This window comes from Leucoraja erinacea, chromosome 12, assembly GCF_028641065.1.
Source record: "Leucoraja erinacea ecotype New England chromosome 12, Leri_hhj_1, whole genome shotgun sequence".
Lineage (NCBI taxonomy): Eukaryota > Metazoa > Chordata > Chondrichthyes > Rajiformes > Rajidae > Leucoraja > Leucoraja erinaceus.
The window spans coordinates 49,970,743-49,997,189 of NC_073388.1; the positions used below are offsets into that span (position 1 = coordinate 49,970,743).

General features: G+C 42.9%; 1 protein-coding gene across 1 annotated transcript; it reads right to left on the reverse strand.

Moving 5' to 3' along the window:
- Positions 1-10,724: 10,724 nt before the first annotated feature.
- LOC129701954 (tumor necrosis factor ligand superfamily member 13B-like) lies at positions 10,725-19,497 on the reverse strand. The gene is made up of 3 exons (XM_055643399.1): positions 19,479-19,497; positions 16,906-17,088; positions 10,725-11,064 (listed from the first exon to the last, which is right to left on the reverse strand). Exons 1-3 carry the CDS (start codon positions 19,495-19,497, stop codon positions 10,949-10,951), a joined length of 318 nt encoding a protein of 105 aa, XP_055499374.1. The 3' UTR covers positions 10,725-10,948.
- Positions 19,498-26,447: the final 6,950 nt, after the last annotated feature.

Here is a 26,447-nt window from a genome sequence, read left to right on the forward strand (position 1 = left end):
TTATACACACCAAACCTGCCCACCCACTCCGCAGGTTCTATATAAATAATCATTCCTGATCTACAGGTTAGTTGCTACTCCCTCATTTTTACTTCCCAAGATTCCGCATTGGTTTTGTGATTATTTAGTTTAGTTTAGTTTAGTTTAGTTTAGTTTAGTTTAGTTTAGTTTAGTTTAGTTTAGTTTAGTTTAGTTTGGAGATACAACGCAGACACAGGCTCTTCGGCCCATCTACTCCCCACTGACCAGCGATCCCCGCACACTAACATGATCCTGCACACACTTGGAACAATTTTTACATTTAGACCAAGCCAATTAACCTACAAACCTGTACGTCTTAGGAGTGTGGGAGGAAACCGAAGATCTCAGAGAAAACCCACGCAGGTCACGGGGAACGTACAAACTCCGTACAGACAGCACCCGTAGTCAGGATCGAACCCGGGTCTCCAGTGCTGTAAGGCAGCAGCTCTACTGGAGCTGTTTTAAGTTACGGAGGTTTATAGGAAAGGGTGTGACAGTTGAAGAAGCATTTTTGATGACCAGGCTTTTGCACAACCATTTGATCCTACACAGAGGTGCATTACTAGCATAATCCTTTGGAAATCAACACAATTTTAGATCTCATGGCATCCAGGGAGTTGGTCAACTAGATAGGGACTTGGTGATTGTGGTCTTTTACCCTTCTGGTTGCTTCCAGGCTGAAATTGGGTATTTACTACAATCTGCAGTTTATAATTAATTTCAGTTTCGTTTAGAGATACAGCGCAAAGACGGGTTCTTTGGCCTGCCGGGTCTGCGCCGACCATCAAACCCCTACATTAACACAGTCCTGCACACACTAGGGACAATTTACATTTATACCATGCCAATTAACCTACAAACCTGTACGTCTTTGAAGTGTGGGAGGAAACTGAAGATCTCTGCGAATGCCCACGCAGGTCACGGGGAGTACATACAAACTCCATACAGACAGCACCCGTACTCAGGATTGAACCCGGGTCTCTGGAGCTGTAAAGGGCCTGTCCCACATAGGTGATTTTTTTAGGCAAATGTCGGCGACTAGGCTGTGGCCACACGGTCGCTGGGGTTTCACCTGTACGGTCGTGAGTAATCTCCTCATCCGCCCAAAGAGTCATAGCGTTTTTCTGGTCACCGCTGGATTTTGAAATGTTCAAAACCTTTTGGCGACTGTGGGCTTGACGTAGCTTGTCTTCTCCTGTCGAAGGTGCTGTGGTAGGTTGTCGCCAGTTGTCGCCAGAATTCACCAAAGTCAGCACCGGGCGACAACCTACGTCAACCTACGTTAACCTACGTTTACCTAACTTAACCGGTGACTGAATTGTCTTCAGTTGTCGCCGACAGGGTCGTAGCTTGTGGCGGGTGGACGCAGGTTGACTTCGGTTGTTGTAGTTTTGTCGCCTGTGTGGTCGTATATGTTGTCGTAGGTGTGGTCGTAGGTGGACGTCCTAATGGGTCGCCGGTTGTTGGTAGTTTGCCGTGGCTTGGCGTAGACTAGGTGGTAGGTTGTCGCCTGTGTGGTCGTAGCTTGTCATAGACATTGTCGTGGGGGGGGTTGAAAAAAAAATCAAAAAAAATTGCCTAAGTGGGACAGGCCCTTAAGGCAATAGCTCTACCACTGCGCCACTGTGCTGCCAGCAGGCAGAGAAAACACTTAGGTTTGTGAAGATTGCAAGATATATTTCACTGTGTATGTCCTGCATGTCAGCACTGCCTTATTCCTTAGCCAAAAGGGATCTCTGTCTGTGTAATCAGTCAATACATGCACACATTGTTGCAGTAACAATCCCATCTTTCTGGGACAGTCCCTTCAATGGTAATTGCAGGTATCTGGGTGATGAGCACTAGACAGTGATGGCAAATATCTCCAGTATACACATATCATGACTGCTATACCGCCACATGAGATATGATTTAAAAAAAAACATTTCCATCTATCCCTGCATTTCCCAACAGGTGACAGAGAATATGCCAAGATTCCTTGTGGTCTTGTTTTCCTTTCCCCTGACTCTCAGTCTGAAGAAGGGGCTCGACCTGAAACGTCACCCATTTCTTTTCTCCAAAGATGCTGCCTGACCTGCTGAGTTACTGTAGCATTTTGTGTCTATCTTTCTTGTGGTCTGCTTGCCACAAACTACATTGAGAGGTTGACAATAGACAATAGCAATAGGTGCAGGATTAGGCCATTCAGCCCTTTGAGCCAGCAATGTGATCATGGCTGATCATCCACAATCAGTACCCCTTTCTTGCCTTCTCCCCATATCCCCTGATTCTGCCATCTTTAAGAGCTCTATCTAACTCTCTCTTGAAAACATCCAGAGAACTGGCCTCCACCACCTTCTAAGGCAGAGAATTCCACACTCACAACTCTCTGTGTGAAAACTTATTTCCTCATCTCCATTCTGAATGGCTTACCTCTTATTTTTAAACTGTGGCCCCTGTTTCTGGACTTCCCCAACATCAGGAACATGTTTCCTGCCTCTAGCATGTCCAAGCCCTTAATAATCTTATATGTCACAATAAGATTCCCTCTCATCCTTCTAAATGACAGTGTATACAAGCCCAGCCGCTCCATTCTCTCAGCATATGACGGTCCCGCCATCCCAGGAATTAACCTGGTGAACCCACGCTGCACTCCCTCAATAGCAAGAATGTCCTTCCTCAAATTTGGAGACCAAAACTGCACACGATACTCCAGGTGTGGCCTCACTAGGGCCCTGTACAACCGCAGAAGGACCTCTCTGCTCCTATACTCAACTCCTCGTGTAATGATGGCCAACATGCCATTCACTTTCTTCACTGCCTGTTGTACCTGCATGCTTACTTTCAGTGACTGATGTACATGGACCCCCCGGATCACCTTGTACCATCTAGATAATAATCTTGACACCATTTAGATAATAATCTGTCTCCCTGTTTTTGCCACCAAAATGGATAACCTCATATTTATCCACATTAAACTGCATCTGCCATGCATCTGCCCACTCAACCAACCTGTCCAAATCACCCTGCATCCTCATAGCATCCACCTCACAGTTCACACTGCCACTGCCACTGCCACCCAGCTTTGTTGAAGACAATGTAGAAAAGGAAAAGGGCAGGAAGAGATATGGCTTGTAACCCTCTTTCAAATGCATTTCTGATAACCACAATCCCAACTCCCTGCTCATGAACAGTCTTAGATCTTCCCTTCTCCCTTTTATTGACTATCGCAGTCAATTGGCCACAACAGAAAACTAAAAACGATGGAAAAATAAACACTATAGATCAAATTGGTAAAGGGGGCACACATGCAAATTCTATACCAATGTTAATTAATCAATCTTACTCCTTCCTTTGGTGTCATCGTCTGTGTACCTTGTCTTCAGTGCTCCTATAGATGCTCCTCCAATGGCTACACTGTGACTGATGCTCCACTGATGTTCATGGTGGAAGTACAGATGGCTTTGGAGGATGACCTCAATCAATCAAGGCCAGACTGAAGACTAGAACATCTCCTCATGTGTAGTAACAGATCTTGCTGGCTGGATGCAAACCATGATAGTCAGCAATGAGGGCAGTTAACTGAGCTTGCCTAACAGCAGTACTGTGAACTTGTGCTTACAACACACAATGGCTGAATGTGGAGGTTTAGTTTAGCTTTGATTAGAGATACAGCACAGAGTCCACAACGACCAACGATCCCCGCACACTAACACTATCCTACGCGCATTAGGGATAAGTTACATTTATACCAAGCTAATGAATCTACAAAACTGTATATATTTGGAGTGTGGGAGTAAACTGAAGCACAGATCAGCGGATAGCGGAGTCAGGAGATATGGCGAGAAGGCAGGAACGGGGTACTGATTGTGGATGATCGGCCATGATCATATTGAATGGCTCGAAGGGCCGAATGGCCTATTCCTGCATCTATTGTCTATCTCAAAGAAAACTCACGCAGGTCACAGGGATAACATACAAACTCCATACAGAGAGCACTCATAGTCAGGATCAAACCCTAGTCTCTGGCGCTGTAAGGCTCTACTGCTGCACCACTGTGCCACCGATATAGTGAAGGTTGCAACATTAGCTATCAGACTCGGGATTGCACTTGTGTGATCATAACTGGCATTTGGAAAGGCTGGCCTTAAAAACACTGCTTTAGAACTGTTGCCAAACGTTGTTGGCTTCTCCATGCTTCTGGACAATGCACCAGGCCCTTTACAGTAATTCCATGTGCCTTTTTAGCTGCTCTGCCTAAATCATCCAAATCCTCATTGAAATCCACTGCTAGAGAATGTGCCTACACCATCCTCTCCTCCCCCCACCCCCATCACCAGTGCCCAGTATCTCACTACATGTACAGTAGATCATGGCTCTGTGCTTATCCTTTAAATTGCTCTCTAAGTTTGGGTGGCACAGGGGGCGCAGAGGTAGAGTTGCTGCCTTACAGCACCAGGGACCCGGGTTCAATCCTGACTATGGGTGCTGTCTGTACGGAGTTTGTATGTTCTTCCGTGACCTGCGTGGGTTTTATCTGAGTTCTTCAGTTTCCTCCCACACTCCAAAGACGTACAGGTTAGTAGGTTAATTGGCTTGGTATAAATGTAAATTGTCCCGAGTGGGTGTAGGATAGTGTTAATGTGCGGAGATCGCTGGTCAGTGTGGACTCGGTGGGCCGAAGGGCCTGTTTTCACGCTGTATCTCTAAACTAAAGTAGTGGGGATATGATTGCAATTGAGGATAGTCTGAAGGTGATCAGTCCAGTGGATAAGTAAATAATTCACCAAGATATACTGAAAGAATGGTGAATTGAAAGATACATAATTTAAAGCATAATAGATGGAAAAAAATTAATGGTCTGGAAAAGATTTACAATATGTGGATAATTGTACAGATGAAAAAGGATAAATTGATTAATTTTTTATGGGTTGAGATGAACTGATTGAAAATGAGGGGACAGGTTTATTTAATGTTATACTCTATTTAAGTACATTTTGATGGACATCAGTATTCTAGTCATAAATTGTTAGTGATCTGTGAAGAAAGAGATAAGTAAATGTTTCTAGCCCGTGAAGTACCATGAGGAAATGTCGTCATAAGATTCTAATCGTATCAGATGCAGATTCACTTCTTCAGCTACGGCAAATAACACAAAATGACAGAAAATAAGTGCGCAGCCCAAAGATAAAAATAGATTCTTCTATTTATTTCCTTGACAGTAAACCATGTGAGGAGAGTGCCAGGATGTGAGCGCAGACATTTACATGTATGAACCACAGTGTCACAGGGGGCAGCCTCAGTGCTGGGCCTGCTGCAAACTCAATATTATGGTAGGATGCACTTACTAAGCCTTCCCCATAATTGGATTTGATAATAGATCGCTCTTGAAACAGGGATGTAATTTTTTTGTTACACATTCTTTAAATTCACAGGTTTCCCATCATTTTCTGTTTTAATAGTGTCTGCTCTATTTTTATTCAAGAGAGATTACTTTTCCCACTGAGAGTAGGGAAGATTCAAACAAGGGGACATGACATGAGAATTAAGGGACTGAAGTTTAGGGGTAACATGAGGGGGAACTTCTTTATTCAGAGAGTGAAATGTGGTGGAGGCAGGTTCGTTTTTATCATTTAAAAATAAATTGGATAAGTACTATGCTGGAATTGTATGTAGGTGATTCTTTCCCAGAAGGGTCGAGATACTGTTTCCGTGCTGTAATGTTATATGGTTATATGGTTATTAAGATGTTATCAGCAGTGGTTCATTTGGAAATGTAAATTTCAAGTACTATGCTAATTGTATGTAAGTGATTCTTTCCCAGATTGATACATGATAAAGGTCAATTATTATTATCTACTTATCAATGAAAATTAATTGTCTTCATTTACATAACTGCCACAGTTAGAGTCACAGAGTAATACAGTCTGGAGACAGGCCCTTCGGCCCAATTCTTCCTTGTTGACCAAATGGCCATCTAACTTGGCCCCATTTGCCCAGATTACACCCATATCCCTCTACACCTTTCCTAAGCAAGTAGCTGTGCAAATATCATTATTGCACCAGCCTCACCCACTTTATCTGGCAACTCGTTCCATATACTTACCCCTGTCCCCTTAAACCTATGCCATCTAGTTTGTGATTTTCCCTCCCTGGTAAAAAGTGTGTGTATCCATCGTATCTATACCCCTCATGATTTTATAGCCTCCATAAGGTCCTATATCATTCTCTCACACTCCAAGCAATAAAATCCTTGATTGACCAACCTCTCCCTATAACTCAGTCCCTCGAGTCCTGGCAACATTCTTGTAAATCTTCTTTGCACTCTTTTCAGCTTAGTGACGTGTTTCTTAAAACAAGTTAACCAAAATTATATATAATACTCAAAGTGCATCTTCACCAACGTCTTATCCAACTGCAATGCAACATTCTAACACACAAAAAGCTTGGCGGGTCAGGCAGCATCTTTGAAAAAAGGAATAGGTGACATTTTGGGTCGAGACCCTTCGTCAGACTCGACCGAAACGTCACCTATTCATTTTCTCCAGAGATGCTGTCTGACCTATTGAGTAACTACAGCTTTTTGTGTCTATCCCCTGTGTATATTAGCATCTGCGGTTCCTTCCTACACGTTCTAATTCCTGTACTCAGTGCCCTGACTTCTGAAGGCATTGTGCCAAAAGCCTTCTTCAACTGTCTATCTATGATGCTACGTTCAGGGAAGAATCTACTTGCATTCCTAGATCCCTCTGTTCTACAACACTTCTCAGGTTCTACCGTTGACTATGAAAGTTGTACCCGGGTTTGGCTTCCTGAAATGCAGCACTTAGCGTTAATCTGAATTGAACAGCATTTGCCATTCCTCATTCCTACTGCCTAATCAAGTTTCGGCACCAATCGACTGGACTCTGAGAACTTGCATTCATTTTCCAGACACCCTATTTACTCATGCACAATGCGAGCAGCACAGGCCCAGTTTGCACACAAGGTCCTGGTGTAATTGGCCATAACTTTCCTCACTGTCCACTCTAACTCCTATTTTCCGTGTCAGCTGCAAACTTACAAACAAACCTTGTACATTGTCATCCAAATCACTGAAATAAATAGCAAACTGCAATGGGTCCAGCACGGATCCCTGTGGCACACCAATAATAAAAGATCTCCAATCCATAAACACATTTCCACCACCATCTTCTTCTTCCTATCTTGTCAAAGTCCTTGTTAAAGTTCCTATTCACAACTTTCACTGCCCTGCCCACATCAATCCTCTTGGTTACCTCTTCGAAAATATAACAGATTTTTGAGACCCAATTCTCCATACACCAACCCATGCTGACAATCACCAATTGTGATGCAAAATGCTGGAGTCACTCAGCGGGACAGGCAGCATCTCTGGAGAGAAAGAATGGGTGACGTTTTGGGTCAAGACCTTTCTTCAGATTAAACATCACTCATACCTTTACTCCAGAGCAGCTGCCTGTCCCGCTGAGTTACTCCAGCATTTTGTGCCTATCTTTGGACTAAACCAGCATCTGCAGTTCCTTGCTACACATATCACTAATCGTTCCCTGTCTTTCAATATGTTGGTAAATCCTGTCCCTCAGAGTCCCCTCCAGTAATTTACTCACCACTGACATCAAGATCACCCGCCTGGAGTTTCCGAGCTGGTCCTTATTGCCCTTCTTAAATAATGATACAGCGTTGTCACCTCCCAACATAGACCTACACCTTGGCTACAGTTGAAGCAAATATCTCTCCAAGGGCCTCCACAATATCTGCCCTAACTTCCCATAAGGTCCACGTGTTCAGGCCCTTGGGATTCATCTACCTTAATGTGCTTTAAGACTGCCAACACCTACTCTTTGGTAATTTGTATATGGCCCAAGACACATCTCATTTGCCTCAATTCCTTAGCTTCCATGATCTTCTCCACAGTAAATGCTGTTGAGAAATATTCATTAAAAATCTCACCCATCTCCCCATGGCTCCACAAAGACAGCCATGATCTTAAAGGGGACCCATCCTCTCCCTAGCCTCCCTGTTACTCTTAATATACCCGCAGAAACTCTTGGGATTTTCCTTCTCCTTGCCCCCCAGATCCATCTCATGCCCTCATCTTCATGATTTTCCTCTTAATGTACCCCTAAGCTTTTTATACACAAAAAAAAATCTCAATCCTGAACGCCAAAATGTGTGACTCCATTCTCCTGACCAGAAGCTCAATATCTCTTGTCAACCAATGATCCTTAATGTTGTCAATCTTACCCTTCACACCAACAGGAACATGCTGTCCTGGACTCTTGCTATCATGTATAAAACCCTCCCACTTGCTCATATTCTATTACCTGTAAACAGTCTCACTGTCGACTCCTGTAAGTTCCCGCCTAACGCCTCCAAAATTGGCTTTGCCCCAACCTAGGCCATTAAGTTGTGGACCGGTTTCAGCATAACTATTTAAAAATCACTAGAATTAGGATTACTGTCCCAAATAAATGTTGTAATTAGGTGCAGAATTTACTCTTGTTACTTCAATCCTCCTGCTCCTTCACACATCACACAGACCAACCTCCCTTCCATTGACTCCATTTATACCTCACCCTGCCTCGGCAAGGCCAGCAGCATAATCAAGGACAAGTCGCACCCTGGCCGCTCCCTCTTCTCCCCTCTCCCATTGTGCAAAAGGTATAGAAGTGTGAAAACACACACCTCCAGATTCAGGGACAGTTTCTTCCCAGCTGTTATCAGGCAACTGAACCATCCTACCACAACCAGAGAGCAGTCCTGAACTACCATCTCCCTCATTGGTGACCCTCGGACTGTCTCTGATTGGACTTTACCTTGCACTAAATGTTATTCACATTAATCCCTTTATCAGATATCTGTATGCTGTTGATAACTCGATTGTAATCATGTATTGTCTTTCTGCTGACTGGTTAGCACACAACAAAAGCTTTTCACTGTACCTTGGTACAGTCAGCTACAGTAGAAGACATGTGACAATAAATTTAACTCAACAACTCTCAGTCTGAAGAAGGGTCTCGACCTTGAAACATCACCCATTCCTCCTATCCAGAGATGCTGCCTGACCCGCTGAGTTACTCCAGCATTTAGTGTCTAAGCTCACTCACCTCATTCTGTTTTGTAGTATTTGCCAATGACACATTTAATGCTCAGCGTTTTGTATGCAAACATCCTGCTTTAATTCCTTTTCTGTAAATGAGTTTTCCAGCATCTCTGGCGAGAAGCAATGGGTGACGTTTCAGGTCAAGACCCTTCTTTTCAGACTGAAGAAGAGTCTCAACGCGAAACGTCACCCATTGCTTCTCTCCAGAGATGCTGCCGGTCCCGCTGAGTTACTCCAGCTTTGTGTCCACCTTCAAATGACATCAAGAGCTTCAGACGGCTGTGCGTATGCATGTAATCGCACTCGAACTTTGCGGGACCCTCGCGCCACAACACGACCACAAGATCGCGTAATTTGCATGCCAAGGATACGTAAGTGGGACAGGCCACATTAAAAATGCAAGATGTGCTTATCGAGCTGAAATTGTGGGTGAAAACACCTGTGGTGTTGAGGTGCATTAAGAAAGCACATCAATAAATGACTAAAACAACACACAACTAAATGAGTGCACAATTTTTTATATAAATTAATGCTAATTTACATGCATCAGATTATATAGGTGAATAATGTAGCATATTGCTCTTAGTAATAAAGTTTTCTGGATAAAGCTTAAAAAAAACACTTTGGTTACAGGCAACAACATTTACTTATACAGCGCTTTACATGTAGTAAATTAACCCAATTACCCCAATGTATCCCAAAGGACATTATCAACCAAAGTGTAATACCAGTACCGAACCATACAAGGAGATGTTGTGAGCGTGAGAGAGTGAGAGAGAAGATTAAGGAATTACTTCTCTTCCTTGGAGACGTGGTGTGAATGATGATAGGGCACCAGAACTTTGGATGGTGGTTAAAGTGAGAAGCTAACTAGTCAAAGTCACAATTAATAAGCCCACAAGTTGGTGCTTTGATTAAATAATAAAGTGAGGCAGTGTCAGAACCAACCGATATACTGGATGTGGTGGTAGACAGTCACAGTAAAGGAACAGATTGGAAACTTGGCTCAGGATTAAATAACCAAGGTTTTTTCAGCCTGAAACCATTCTTAAGAATAGCCAATGACCGAATGGAGTTGTTTATGTTCATGATAGAAATAGAAGACAATGGAGAATTTTACATCCATCAATACAAGATGTTGGACGCACAGTTCCTAATGATTATCACAATGCATTGCCATATCCTGCATGTTTGGCTGCATTGTCATTCAAGGGGCCTCGAACGTTATCGAGTGCTACTCCTCCCCAGGATTAACTTGCTCATTAAAAAAGGAGTGGAAAAAATACAAAGGTGATCTCAGCTTGAAGGCAGATCAGTAGTGCCTTAAACAACTGATAACAGGTCAGACACGATGGATATCAGCCTGAAACATTCACCGTCTATCCATTTGGCATTTCCGTACAACAAGGCAACCAGGCAGTCCTAACAATTCCCATGCAAAGATTGAGAAAAATGTTGGCACTAGGAAGTTGTTCATGAAATTAAGTAACAAATGAAAATTGTGTTGCAAGGGGACATGGGGGGGGGGGGGGGGGGGGGGGGGGGGGGGGGGGGGGGGGGGGGGGGGGGGGGGGGGGGGGGGGGGGGGGGGGGGGGGGGAGGGGGGAGCACAACACTGCATCCAAAATTAAAAGTGGTGTAACATATTTCAATACACAAGGGACAACTACAGATCTTGGCACCACGGATACTTCCCAACCTATGGTGACACTGGAGAAATCTACCCCCTTTAGTGCATTGATCGATACATGGAGACTCGGAGAATTGAAAACTCAGGCAATACGATCTCCCGTTTGACACTCAATGTGCTCTCAAACAGTTCATTCATAAAAGTTGGATGGCTCCAAAAAATGTCGAGTCTCTCCCCATGGATATTTGAGCATTGGGACGGGCTGGTAACAGTAGCTCCAGCTGATCTCCTTGCTCAAGCTTCACGATTCCTAAAACAAAGTAAGAGAGTTAACAGGTAAATGAAATAAAAACACAATGTGCTGAAAATGCTCAACAGATCAAACAGCATTGGTGGAGAGAGAAACAACTGCCATTTCCTGACTGACAATGATCTTTCAATAAAATAGGAAACATTAGATATAAATATATTATAAATAGCAGAGATGGTGTTGTGGGGGGGGGGGGGGGGGGGGGGGGGGGGGGGGGGGGGATGAAGGGCACAAATGGAGCATCTGTAATAGGGGCAGGCCAAGGGAGAGTGGTGATGATGCTGGCTGAGAGAGGATGCTGAAGGCATGTTAGTCTGCAGTTAGTAGAACTGTGAACTGAAGGATAATGATCAGGATACTCAGAAGGTCAGTCGGCATCTGTGGAGATCGCAAAAAATTAGCATTACAAGTCATTCAAACGGTCAGTGTCCGAACCAACTGGAAAGGCTGGGTATCTGAAATTGTTGATTGGCTAATCTGTCCTCAAGGAACATCAGCTTCATCTACAATTCAGTCTCAGAGAATTGATGTTGCACAGACTCCAAACTAAGCACATCATTCATTAGTTCCAGAATAAAGCACCCCTGGGTTGTCAGGAATTGTTTGCTTTTAGCTTAGTTTAGTTTAGTTTCGAGATTCACCACAGAAACAGGCCTTTCGGCCCACCGAGTCCGCACTGACCAGGAATCCCCGCACACTAATACTAATCTACAGTAGGGACAATTCTTAAACATACACAAAGCCAATTAACCTACAAACCCGTATGTCTTTGGAGTGTGGGTGGAAACAGAAAATCACTGATAAAACCCACGCAGGTCATGGAGAGAACGTACAAACTCCGTACAGACAGCACCCGGAGTCAAGATCGAACCCGGGTCTCTGGCGCTTCGAGCATTGTAAAGCAGCGACTCTACCATTGTTCCACCATGATGTCTGCCATCATAAACCTGCCATCATTTATGCTTACTTTCTACACTAATATCCATCTGTCGGAAATATATGTCAGTCTCACTGCTCAAGATAGGGATTATTTTTACTCCTCCAACTGGTGAAATACTGTAACTCAATGCCATATCTCTCCATCTAGCTGCCACCCCACCCACTAAACACTCCTTGCAGGCAATTCTCTCGTGCTTTATTTTTTACATGTATTACCATATCATTAGAAAACCTTACACTCTGTCATTTTTATCTAAGTTTTGATGTGCCAACCTCTGTGTTGACTCCTCTGGCACTTCACTGGTAACGTCTAACCAAACTAAAAATGACCAACTTATTCCAGGTTTGCATTCAGTCCCTTTACCAAACAAAATCCCGACTACGGGTGCTGTCTGTACGGAGTTTGTACGTTCTCCCCATGACCTGCGTGAGTTTTCTCCGAGATCTTCAGTTTACTCCCACACTCCAAAGACGTACAGGTTTGTAAGTAAATTGGCTTGGTATAAATGTAAATTGTCCCTAATGTGTGTAGGATAGTGCTAACATGCGGGGAATGCTGGTCGGTGTGGACTCGGTAGGCCAAAGGGCCTGTTTACCTTGCTGAATCTCTAAACAAATTTATGAATAGAATGATAGTTACTGCACTTGTGATTCACTTCACATCCCTTTCGGCAATCCAGAGGGATTGTTCCCTCCATAACTCATTGGTTCCCCCTTCAATGGTATATAGACACACTGATCTGGTCTAGAAACATAGAAACATAGAAATTAGGTGCAGGAGTAGGCCATTCGGCCCTTCGAGCCTGCACCGCCATTCAATATGATCATGGCTGATCATCCAACTCAGTATCCCGTACCTGCCTTCTCTCCATACCCTCTGATCCCCTTAGCCACAAGGGCCACATCTAACTCCCTCTTAAATATAGCCAATGAACTGGCCTCGACTACCCTTTGTGGCAGAGAGTTCCAGAGATTCACCACTCTCTGTATTTATTCTTCTGGATTTATTTATGCCTACAATATTCTGTTGTGCTGAAGCAAAGCAAGAATTTCAATGTCCTATCTGGGACACATGACAATAAACTCTCTTGAATCTTGAATCTATCATGAGTCCTTCCCCTTCTCTTGGCACCTTCCCTTGCAATCATAGCAAATGTAATATCTGTTCTTTTACAAATGCCCTTCCTACCAACCAGGGACCCAAACAGTCCTTCCTGCTGATGTAGTGAGTCATTTAAACTCCTTCTTCAGTGTAGTTATGCTGCCCATGAACCTGGATGCAGTTAGGTGGCTGCTTTGAGAGCACCTTCATTTGGTCATGATGATAATCCTGAGGGTCTAGTTATCACTCTGACTCTTTCTCCATCCCATTCCCACTCTCACCTTTCTGCCTCTGACTTCCTACACTTTTCCAGTGAAGCACAACATGACTTTGAGTGAGAGTTTCCACTCTTCCACCTGGGAATGCTGCAACTCTCCGGACTTAATACTCAATTCAAACATTGTAGAGAGCCAGCTTTCCTGTTGGTGGCCAAACAGGCCAGTTCCAGCAAAAAGGTTATTCTGTCAAATCGTCCCAGTTTTTCTCTCTCCATAGATACTGCCCAATCTGCTGAATGTTTCAGATATTTGCTTTAATTCACAATTCCCGCCACTTCCAAGTTCTCCAACTCCTACTTACAGCCTTTGAATTGGTTTATTTTGTCTCTCCTCCATTATAATTTCCTTCCTCAGCTCACACCTTCTCAAGTTGCATCGTCTACAATGAATAAGTATGTGTGGCTCTCATAGATGGAATTTGCGCAGGTTGATAGTTTTGGATTCCATTCTATTACACTCTCTCCAGCCCTCCCTCTTTGCTACAACTTAAAACTTGCTTGCTCTCTCACTTTTCCAGTTCTGTGACAGCTTGCTATTCTGTGATGTTACTCTTGATGCTCGCCCTCCATGGTTGTTGCCTGTCCTGCTGAGTATTTCTACCATTTTGTGTTACAAAATCTATCCAAATCTGCTGATGATATAAAACAGTGATAAAGGTGTGGACCCATTTCATGGCAACACGGGCAAGTAAATAAATGGGCAGAGGGAATATAATGCTTAGTAATCCACTTTGGTAATAAAAACATTCAACATGGAGTACTTCTTTGTTTTTTGGTTCAGCTTAGTTTAGATTACAGGCGTGGACATGCCAGCCCACTGAGTCTGCACTGACCTGTGATTACCTGCATACTAGTTCAATCATACACACCATGGACAATTTACAGAAGTCAATTAACTTACAAACTCGCACATCTTTGGAATCAGCTGTGAGGCCTGTTGTAGAAACATAGAATATAGGTGCAGGGGTAGGCCATTCGGCCTTTCAAGCCAGCATCGCCATTCAATATGACCATGGCTGATCATCCAATATCAGTACCCCGTTCCTGCTTTCTCCCCATATCCCTTGATTCCATTAGCCCAAAGAGCTATATCTAACTCTCTTTTGAATATATGGTAGGCGAACTGCAGTGGATCAAGGCTGCTTGTTCGGCTGGATTTAATGTATCCAGCTGCTCAAAGCATTTCATGATGGTGGATGTCAAGGCCACTGAATGGTAGAGTTTAGACTAAAGAGAGGTGATCTCATTGGAACATACAAACTTCTTGTGGGTAGACGCAGAAAATAGTTTTTTTCAGCTGGTGAGTTTAAAAGCATGAGTCACCCGTTCACTTTAAGTCTTCAACCATTCAAGGACTGAGCAAGAAAAACATCTTGACAAAAAGTGATAGGTTGCCATTATAAGCCAATAGACACTAAAGCTATCTCAACTCTACTTTCTCCCAGTCTGACTTCTGTGAGGACTCCAGTATATCCTCTCAGTTCTTCCGTCTCCATCATATCTACTCCGAGGTTGAGTCTTTCCACAGTTTGAGATGTTTAAGTGCGATTTCCTCTCTATTTAGTTGGCAGAGGCAGTGATGGCACCTCATCTATCTTCTGCTCATCTTCTCTCTTCCTGGCTGAGAAAGGGATAAAGTTTCCCTTAACCTCACCTTATATTATACCAGCCTCCATATACAGCAGGCCATCCTTTGCGATTTCTACCATCTTCAATGAGATTGCATCACCAGCTATATTTCCCCTTCCCCTTGCAGCATTCTGAAGGCTTCTCACTAACGATTCACTATTATCCAGCTGCATCACAACTCCAATGTATAGTCCATGCCAGCTTCCAGTAGACCCTTGCTGCTGCTCAGTTAGATGACAAGTGGCAGGTAATGGATACACTATGTTCTTTCTGCTCAATGCAAAGACACAAACAACTGCACCAATCTTCATTGAGAATACCGTCAACATCCTGAGTCTGGTCGTTAATCTTAACTGAAACGACCAATATCAACAATGTGGCGAAAGGAGCAGGTGGAGTATGTTATTAACAAGTCCCACAACCAATGATGAAAACCTTCTAACACATTGCCCCATGTATCCTCAAAGTGTTTCTACCATTTTGAAACATTATGTCCGAAGCCTTATGGAATATTTAATGCTCACGTGGATGGGAGAATCTGCAAGAGTTGTTAGCGGTGCGGTGGCGCAGCGTTAGAGTTGGTGCCTTACAGCGCCAGAGACCCGGGTTCGATCCCGACTATGGGTGCTGTCTGAACGGAGTTTGTATGTTTGCCCTGTGACCAGACCGTATGGGTTTTCTGACGATAAAGATCTTCAGTTTCCCCCCATCACAACTCTCCAATAGACGTACAGGTTTGTAGGTTAATTGGCTTGGATACAAGTGGCAAATGGATAAACTTGTCCCTAGTGTGCGTAGGGCACCAATCTTCATTGAGAATAGTGATAATCCTGTGGTCAGTGATCGCAGGTCGAAAGGAGCAGGTGCGGACTCAGTGGGCCGAAACACATTGCCCCAGCTCAAAGTTTCTCTAAACTAAAAGCTAAATAATGGAGGCCAGCATCCACCAGCAGAATGGGTAACAAGTTTGTGATTAACATATCAGTATGTTACATATGTACATATGTACATATGTACAGTATGTACATATCAGATTAACATATCAGTATAACATAACACACCACTGGTGCCTTTATTAACTCCTTAAAAAATGCAGTACAGCTTACTAAAACTGAATCACACAATTGAGATCTGTGAGATCTGAATATGAATTGCGAATGTTTGACCGCCCATCACTTCTGAATCCACACAAGTTTTACTAATCCACATAGTGCCATTGTGTAGTCATTTTGTGAACATTATGGTGAATACAGTCCCCGCAGGTTGTCAGTGGCCCTCATAACTGTTTGCTTTTCTCTCCTGCCACATATCACCAGTGAGACCACAGGAAGCAAGCAGTGGAGATAGAGGAGATTGTGTCAGGCAAAAAATTGCCAGCAGAATCTACAACCCCAAATCAAATAAGAAACAAATGAATCAACTGCATTTGCACGAATGCAGACAGTAGAAGGCAACACTTTTGTCTGATGAGGCATGTGTTAACAGAGACTTGGTTGGCATGGATAAGTTGGGCCAAAGGGTTTATTTCCATGCTGTGTAGCGATAAACTTCAGTAACATTGTCCTCTGAGGACACCAAGAGTAAAATGATGTGTTGTGTGTGGAATTCCATCACGTTTTACCTATGATCAGAATTACTTGAGGAAATACCCCCTTGATAGTTATGTGAATGTCTCTAATATTGCTGCCACCAAGTCCTTTACATTACCGGACTGCATTGAAAAGTGTTGCTGTTTGCCAAAGGCAATGATAAAATGAAGTAAAGATGGGGCATTAATCTGCTTTCAATTTCTTAATTCACATTAGTGTATGGCCTCAATTACATCCAGAGACACTTCACTTTCCAAAGAGTGATATGGGTGCACAATAGACATTTTGTACAGCCCAAGACTTACCCGCTGTGAAACAAGTATTACTGGCTGTGTTGTTGGGCATGTTTTGAATGCATCGAAATAATGTAATTATACGCTGTTCATTTCCAGACACATTAAACTTCCTTCTCCGTACAACATGCCCCATAGCCATGCAGTTATCCTGGTAAAGAACCTGCAAATGAACAATCAATACATTATGAGTGTCTGGAAATAATCAAGTGTTTTACCGTGAAAATTAAAAGGATACAAATGTTGGCAATCTAAAATAGAAACGTGAAACGCCGGCAACACTTACCAAGACAGGCAGCATCTGTGGAAAAAGAAAAGGAGTAAATATTTCAGTTCAAAGGCTCATCATCAGAACTGTGAAAGGGAAGAAATGTCACTTTTAACGTCCCTGCAATGTTGCCTTATTTTCTTTCTATCTCAGTTCTGATGTAGCATTTTCAACCTGAAGCATTAATTCTGTTTCACTTGCCACAGATGCTGCTTGACTGACTGACTATTTCCAGCAGTTGCTGTTTTTATTTGAGCATTACTACTTAATGATAACAAACCTAAGGATTTGCATGTTTATTGGTAGACTAGACCATGTAAAATTATATAGATACGTGAATTGTCTATTGGTGTTAAGAGGATCTCAACAAAGCAGTGATATATTGGAAAATGAAACAGTTCAATAAAATCTACAATGGAATTGGCAGGTAAAGAAAATCAGAATCAGAATCACACTTTGTTCGCCAAGTATGTTTTGCAACATACGAAGAATTTCATTGGCCAGGTCAGCCATACAATAAAAAGCAACAGATCACTCAAAAACACATTTTAACATGAACATCCACCACAGTGACTCCTCCACATTCCTCACTGTGATGGAAGGCGAAATAAAGTTCAAGTCTCTGCCTTCTGTTCTTCCTCGGTCATGGGCCTCGAGCCCCCGTTGACGGGACGATCTTGACTCCCGTAGCCGGCAGCATTCGGGCCCTCCGTGTCGAGGCGATCAAGCTCCCGCATCGGGGGGATGTCAGCTCCCCTACACGGGGCGATCGAACCTTCCGCGGCATTGGAGCTCCCGACTCGGCCTCTCCCGAGACTGCGAGCCCTTGATTGTAAGTCCGCCGTGGTCACGGTGGGTGTGATCCCAGGCAAGGGATCAGCTGCGATGTTAATTCCACGCTGTGGGGCTCACGACAGTCCGAGGCGGCTTCCAGCTCCATCGATGGAAGGCCACAGAGCGCCCGGAGAATGCGATCCGAAAATTAATCACATCTTCGGGAAGGTAAGAGCTTGAAAAAAAAGATTTCCCCGATCCCCACCCACCTCCCCCACATAAAACAAACCGAAGAACATTAAAACAAACTTTTAACACACTAAAAAAATAACAAAAAGAATGAAAAAATGCATGGACTGTCAGCAGGGCAGCCATCGCCCCGGCGCCCATGGTGGTCTTCCTAAAAATGAGGATTAATGACTATTTCTTGCTTGACACTGCTTCAAGGCTGGTGTCCCAATTAGATTTAGTTGTGTTATTACGAATTGCAACAAATGGGATTGGAGTAGGCGATAGTTAAGAATTAACAATGTATTTATGTTTTGATCATTCTAATTAGAATGATCAACAAGTTACAAATTTGTTGGTGATTGACCTGTAGGTTAGGGTATGTAGGTTAGGGTATGTCAATTGTTGGCTAGTTGAAGCTGTAAGCTTGCAGTGCGTAAATAGCTAATGTAGAATTTATTATAGTTTGGAAGCAGCCTTGTTTGGAGTCCGAGTTTGGGAGTTGCTTATAAATGTTGGAGGGCTGTGCGTTCTAATTGAAAGAATCATTAATTGATGTTATTATTTATTGATTTATCATTACTCAAGTTTCAAGGTCCATGAAAATGCATACAGATGACATTTAATGCTGAAGCAAGGCCATAAACTGTGTTAAGTTATTACTCAGCCAGTCAAGGAAATTAATTGGACATCACTATTGAATCATGATCACTTTTTTCTATTTAAGAGTTGTCTTGTTTTTTGCTGAAGGTGAAAATTATAATTGACAATTTCTAGCAAATGATATCGCAGGGTGCATTCATATTAAGTAAATGCATGCATTGTTCTGAGGTCTGGCATTTGGTGCCTTTTTAAAAAGAAAGTAGAACTCCGACACCTGAATATTCAGGGTTTTCTTTTTGTCTCAGCATTCAGAGAGTGGCACGGTGGTGCAGCGGTAGAGTTGCTGCCTTACAGCGCCAGAGACCCCGGTTCGATCCTGATTATGGGTGCTGCCTGTATGGAGTTTGTACGTTCTCCCCATGACCGTGTGGGCTTTCCCCGGGTGCTCCGGTTCCTCCAACGCTCCAAAGACGTACAGGTCTGTAGGTTAATTGGCTTGGTGTAAATGTCAATTATCCCCAGTGTGCAGGATAATGCTCATGTACGGGGATCGCTGGTCGACACAGACCCGGTGGGCTGAAGGGTTGGTTTCTGTACTGTCTGTTGAAACCAAATTAAACTAAACTTTGATTGTGCCTGCAGGCTCTGGCTTGCTTGTAGAATTCCTTTATCTTCTCATCCCAATCCTTCATGCAAGTGCAACCACCATTACCAACCACACTGGCCTCCATCCTCAATCCTGATCCTCAGGCTGTCTCCATTGTCTTCTTTCTTCAGATCCCCCAGGGCACCGTACTGGACGAGGTCCTCTTAAATCTCATCCCCTTCACCTTTAACCTATGTCCTCTGGTCCTTGATTCACCTACTCTGGGCAAGAGACTCTGGGCATCTACCCGATCTATTCCTCTCATGATTTTATACACCTCCATAACATCACCCTTCCTCCTCCTGCGCTGCAAGGCGTAATGTCCCAGCCTCGCCCTATAGCTCAGACCTTCTAGTCCTGTAACTTGCGACATTCTTTCAGCGGTGCTCAAGGCCTTATGACTGAAACAATCAATGTTGCGGATTGTTTTGGCCATTTGGATGCAGTTGAATTTCTGGGCCTTGCAATGTCTTTTGTCTGCAAATAAGTGGTATTTCATAATCTTGCATACACTATCCTATAATTCCAGATATTGTACATAATAAATAGGCCAAGGTCAGCATGGTTTTGTGAAAGGGAGATTTGCCTGACAAACTTCTTGGAATTCTTTGACAAAGTAAATAGCAGAATAGACAATGAAGAGTCAGTCGGTATGGTTTACTTGGATTTTCAGAAGGCCTTTGATAAGGTGCCGAATGCTAAATAAGATGAGAGATCATGGTATCAGAGGGAAAAACTAGTATAGTTAGCAGGTTGGCTGGATGGCAGAAGGCAAAGAGTGGCAATACATGGGGCTTTTACTGGTTGGTGCTGTCAGTAACTAGCAGAGTTCCGCAAGTGTCGGTGCTGGGGCCGCTCTCTTCATGGTGTTTATCAATGATTTGGACGAGGGAATTGAAGGCTTTGTGGCCAAGTTTGCAGATTGATGAGGGGGAAGGTTGTGTTGAGAAAGCAGGGACTCTGCAGAAGAGGTTGGACTGGTTGGGAGAGTGGGCAGACAAGTTGCAGGTGGAAAACATTTTGGTAGTAGGAATAAAGGCATAGACTATTTTCTAAATGGATAGAGAATTCAGAAATCAGAGGTGCAAAGGGATTTGGGAGTGCTTGTACAGGATTCCCAAAAAATTAATTTGCAAGTCAAATTGGTAGTAAGGAAGGCAAATTAGTTATTTGCCTTTAGTTATTTAGAGATTAGTTAAAACAAATGGAGGTCCCTTGCAGTCAGAAACAGGTGAATTGATCATGGGGAACAAGGACATGGCACACCAATTGAATAACTACTTTGGTTCTGTCTTCACTAAGGAAGACATAAATAATCTGCAAGAAATAGCAGGGGACCACAGGTCAAATGAGATGGAGGAACTGAGTGAAATCCAGGTTAGCCGGGAAGTGGTGTTAGGTAAATTGAATGGATTAAAGGCCGATAAATCCCCAGGGCCAGATAGGCTGCATCCCAGAGTACTTAAGGAAGCAGCCCCAGAAATAGTGGATACATTAGTGATAATTTTTCAAAACTCCTTAGATTCTGGAGTAGTTCCTGAGGATTGGAAGGTAGCTAATGTAACCCCACTTTTTTAAAAGGGAGGGAGAGAGAAAACGGGGAATTGCAGACCAGTTAGTCTAACATCGGTAGTGGGGAAACTGCTAGAGTCAGTTATTAAAGATGGGATAGCAGCACATTTGGAAAGTGGTGAAATCATTGGACAAAGTCAGCATGGGTTTACGAAAGGTAAATCATGTCTGATGAATCTTATAGAATTTTTCGAGGATGTAACTAGTAGAGTGGATAAGGGAGAATCAGTAGATGTGTTATATCTGGACTTTCAGAAGGCTTTCGACAAGGTCCCACATAAGAGATTAGTATACAAACTTAAAGCACACGGTATTGGGGGTTCAGTATTGATGTGGATAGAGAACTGGCTGGCAAAAAGGAAGCAAAGAGTAGGAGTAAATGGGTCCTTTTCAGAATGGCAGGCAGTGACTAGTGGAGTACCTCAAGGCACAGTGCTGGGACCCCAGCTATTTACAATATATATTAATGATTTGGATGAGGGAATTGAATGCAACATCTCCAAGTTTGCAGATGACACAAAGCTGGGGGGCAGTGTTAGCTGTGAGGAGGATGCTAGGAGGCTACAAGGTGACTTGGATAGGCTGGGTGAGTGAGCAAATGCATGGCAGATGCAGTATAATGTGGATAAATGTGAGGTTATCCACTTTGGTGGCAAAAACAGGAAAGTAGACTATTATCTAAATGGTAGCCGATTAGGAAAAGGGGAGATGCAACGAGACCTGGGTGTCATGGTACACCAGTCATTGAAAGTGGGCATCCAGGTGCAGCAGGAAATGAAGAAAGAGAATGGTATGTTGCATTCATAGGAAAAGGATTTGAGTATAGGAGCAGGGAGGTTCTACTGCAGTTGTACCATGGTGAGACCACACCTGGAGTATTGCATACAGTTTCGGTCTCCAAATCTGAGGAAAGATATTCTTGCCCACAGAGAAGGTTCACCAGACTGATTCCTGGGATGTCAGGACTTTCATATGAAGAAAGATTGGATAGACTTGGCTTGTACTCGCTAGAATTTAGAAGATTGAGGGGGGATCTTATAGAAACTTACAAAATTCTTAAGGGGTTGGACAGGCTAGATGCAGGAAGATTGTTCCCGATGAGGGGGATGTCCAGGACAGGGGGTCACAGCTTAAGGATAAGGGGGAAATCCTTTAGGACCGAGATGAGAAAAACGTTTTTCACACAAAGAGTGGTGAATCTCTGGAATTCTCTGCCACAGAAGGTTGTTGAGGCCAGTTCATTGGCTATATTTAAGAGGGAGTTAGATGTGGCCCTTGTGGCTAAAGGGATCAGGGGGTATGGAGAGAAGGCAGGTACAGGATACTGAGTTGGATGATCAGCCATGATCATATTGAATGGCGGTGCAGGCTCGAAGGGCCAAATGGCCTACTCCTGCACCTAATTTCTATGTTTCTATGTTTCTAAATGCAATGGCGTTTTTGACATATGTAAAAAGAAGGATGTGATGCTGATGCTCTATAAGGCATTGGTAAGGCCAGGTTTAGAATATTGTGAGTAGTTTTGGGCACCATTTCTGAGGAAGGATGTGCGAGTCCAGGGGAATTTTACAATAATTATCCAAGGAATGAATTTGACAGCACTGGGCATGCAGATCACTGGAAGGATTAGGGGAGACCTCATTGAAACTTACCGAATAGTGAAAGGCTTGGAATAAGGAGATGTGGAGAGGATGTTTCCACTAGTGGGAGAGTCTAGGTCTAGAGGCCATAGCTTCAGAATAAAAGGATGTCCCTTTAGAAGGGAGATGAAGAGGAATTTCTTTAGTCAGAGGGTGGTGAATCTGTGGAATTCATTGCCACAGGCAGTGGAGGCCAATTCAATGGATATTTTTGAGGCGGAGATAGATAGATTCTTGATTAGTACTGGTGTCAGGGGCTATGAGGAGGCAAGTGAATGGGGTTGAGAGGGACAGATAGATCAGCCATGATTGAATGGCAGAGTAGACTTGATTGGTCAAATGGCCTAATTCTGCTCCTATACATTAGCATGAATATTATTTCATGTTTAGGTGTCGTCAGCTTTGGTTGTGCTCATCTACGACAGTTTCAGATGATGATTTGCTCTCCCACTGCCCCCAACGTTTATCACCCAAAGGTTAATCAAGTGTTTCCCCCATTTTTACATTTAATGTATAGAATAGTTCAATAACATCCACACCCATTGAACAATAGTTCAAAATAATTTTCCCCTCAGTCTTTTATAACACATTGCACATTGATTGCAGCATTGTCTAATTCCTAAAGTTGCTAAACCCTCCTTATAGAGTCATAGAGTGATACAGTGTGGAAACAGGCCCTTAGGCCCAACCTACCCACACCAGCCAACATGTCCCAGCTACACTAGTCCCACCTGCCCGCGTTTGGCCCATATCCCTCCAAACCTGTCCTATCCATGTACCTTTCTAACTGTTTCTTAAACATTGGGATAGTCCCTGCCTCAACTACCTCCTCTGGCAGCTCGTTCCATACACCCACTACCCTTTGTGTGAAAAGGTTACCCGTCATTTTGTTATTAAATCTTTTCCCCTTCACCTTAAACCTATGCCCTCTTGGTGGCCTTTGTAAGTACATCTCTTATCTGCTAACAGAAGTATGCTTGCTCTTTGCTAACAACTGAAAGAAACCCATGAAGTTGTGCTGTTGCCCATGTTTCAATGGGAACACACAATGGTCTGCAAATAACAAAAACACCCACCTTTACAACTTATCCATATTGATCAGCGCTGTAAATGGCACAATTGTAATCATGTATTATCTTTCTGCTGACGGGATAGCACGCAACAAAAGCTTTTCACTGTACATGAGTCCACGTACGTCACAATAAACTAAACTGAGAGCCCCACTGTTCATAGTTATTATTAGATTAGGCTTACCTGACTGTACACAGTATAAAAGCCGCCTTTTCTCACACTTATCATATTGGAATTTGATGCCAAGGCCTCACCCCGCTCAGTATCCACAATCCAAGGAATAAAGGTTGAATCACCTGCTAACATAACATTGAAAGGTCTTGAGGAAGGAATCCAATAGAACAGGGAGATATTGACAATTGGGAAGATAATATAGGTTATTTGGTATTGGATATACTTAGGATGTATGCCTTGTTTTCACCTTCCTCTAGCTAGCAATGATCTAGCCTACATTGACCTTCATCCCCTTTGATCTCTCGTTTTCACATCTTACCCTTCCATATTTCTGTGTCACCCTCTCCCCTGACTCTCAGTCTGTAGAAGGGTCTCGACCTGAAACGTCACCCATTTATTCTCTCCAGAGATGCTGCCTGTCCCGTTGAGTTACTCCAGCATTAGTCAGCAACTAAGTTACAGAGAAAAGATTGAACAAGTTAGGGCTTTATTCTTTGGAGCGCAGAAGGTTAAGGGGGGACGTGATAGAGGTTTTTAAAATGATGAGAGGGATAGACAGAGTTGACGTGGAAAAGCTTTTCCCACTGAGAGTAGGGAAGACTCAAACAAGGGGACATGACTTGAGAATTAAGGGACTGAAGTTTAGGGGTAACATGAGGGGGAACTTCTTTACTCAGAGAGTGGTAGCTGTGTGGAATGAGGTTCCAGTGAAGGTGGTGGAGGCAGGTTCGTTTTTATCATTTGAAAATAAATTGGATAGTTATATGGACGGGAAGGGAATGGAAGGTTATGGTCTGAGCGCAGGTGTATGGGACTAGGGGAGATTATGTGTTCGGCACGGACTAGAAGGGTCGAGATGGCCTGTTTCCGTGCTGTAATTGTTATATGGTTATTATATGGTTATATGATTTCGTGCCTATCTTTGACATAAACCAGCATCTGCACTGCCTCTTGCACACTTTGGATATATTAGTCGGGTTACAACTAAGCAGCAATGTGAACAACTATTAAAGCGCATACATTTTCTAAAAATCACATTTATGTTGCATTGGTAATTTATTTAATTAATTTTGTTTAGTTGGCTTCCGTGATTAATGTTTCAAAATGCGAAGTATATTCCCCCATTTCAATAGTTTCACACAATTCTTGCGCAATGACTCCAGATGCAAATTACAAATTAAAAACACAAATATATTTCCTCTGTCAATGTCCCTTATCTGTCTACTGAGAGAAAACCTGGGGCAGCATAACTAATTAATAAAGACAGACAAGGAAGGAACAACCTATAACTTTTACTTGCCTCTCCTCTTCCCTCAGGTTTGTTAGTAAATTTTTAGAAAAAATATATATCTCTATATATCTATACAAATATATTATATTGGAAAAAATAATCACAAAATCAAACTTGCCTGAACTATATATATGTATAATATGTATTCTTTCTCTCCAGAGATGCTGCCTGACCCACTGAGTTACTCCAGCATTTTGTGTCTACCTTCGATTTAAACCAGCATCTGCAGTTCTTTCCTACACATATATATAATTGGAACAAATCACTAAATTAAACATTTGAACTACTCTCTATATATAGTTCAGACAAGTTTGATTTTGTGATTTTCTTTTCCTATATTGATATATTTTTATATTTATATATTACTATATTAATCCAGTATGTTATTGCGAATTTAATTTCCAAATAGATCTGGCACTAAAAGACAAAGGATGTTTTTGAACTAGCTAATTGATGGTATAATTAGGAGACCCAGGATATTCCAGATGTGGGAATCTTGAGCAAAAAGCAAGATGCTGGGGACTCAACAGGCTGCACAGATGGAAGATTAAATTGGCAATAAATGCGTTTTACTGACAGAGTTTAGACATCAAAAGCATATTCTTCCTACATTAGCCATGGGACAATGTAAAAGCCACTGACATGTCAGTGTTGGAGGTGCTGGCACCAAGGACAAGACCAAGACCAAGAAATGGGTTCATTCTTTTGTCTTTTACATCACGTGATATTGATGTTTTTTATTAGACTCTGGTCTTTTCCTTTTTAAAAGTAGAAATGGTTGTGGGAGGACGAAAAGTGAAACATTTTGATAAGATTAGGATGTGGTTGAGAAAGTTTTTTTAAAGATTACATACACTTGGGACTTTCAGCTCAGCCTGGCACCTCCCACCGCAACCTCACTTGATCACCTTGAAGCACAATTAGTTATAACTCTCTCCTCAATCCCACCCTGGACCCATCAGTTTTCATTTACTTTCTTCCTGTAAAACAAATGTAATCAACTTTTCCATTTGGCGCTGTGTTTATTTATGAGGGCTGTGAGGGGAGAGGGGAAGAACAATGGACAATGGGGGCCCTGCGTGGGGGGAACTGCCGTGGTGGAGGGGAGGGGCGTACTTTGTAACTTTGTCTGTAGATGGCTGCTATTTGTATACATTGTGTATGCAAGCATAGAATCTCACTGTAAAATATTCATATTCCTATTCCTATTTTTCAGCGTGTAGCACTATCAAACGGTTTGGGCAATTTTTATGTATCTTAAAATGCTTCATAAGAACGTTGATTGCA

Excerpts from the sequence above, each read along its gene's own strand:
- LOC129701954 (XM_055643399.1), bottom strand. Across the intron at positions 11,065-16,905 it reads TAATACTTGTTTCACAGCGG|GAATCGTGAAGCTTGAGCAA; the intron begins GTAAGTCTTGGG and ends ACTTTGTTTTAG.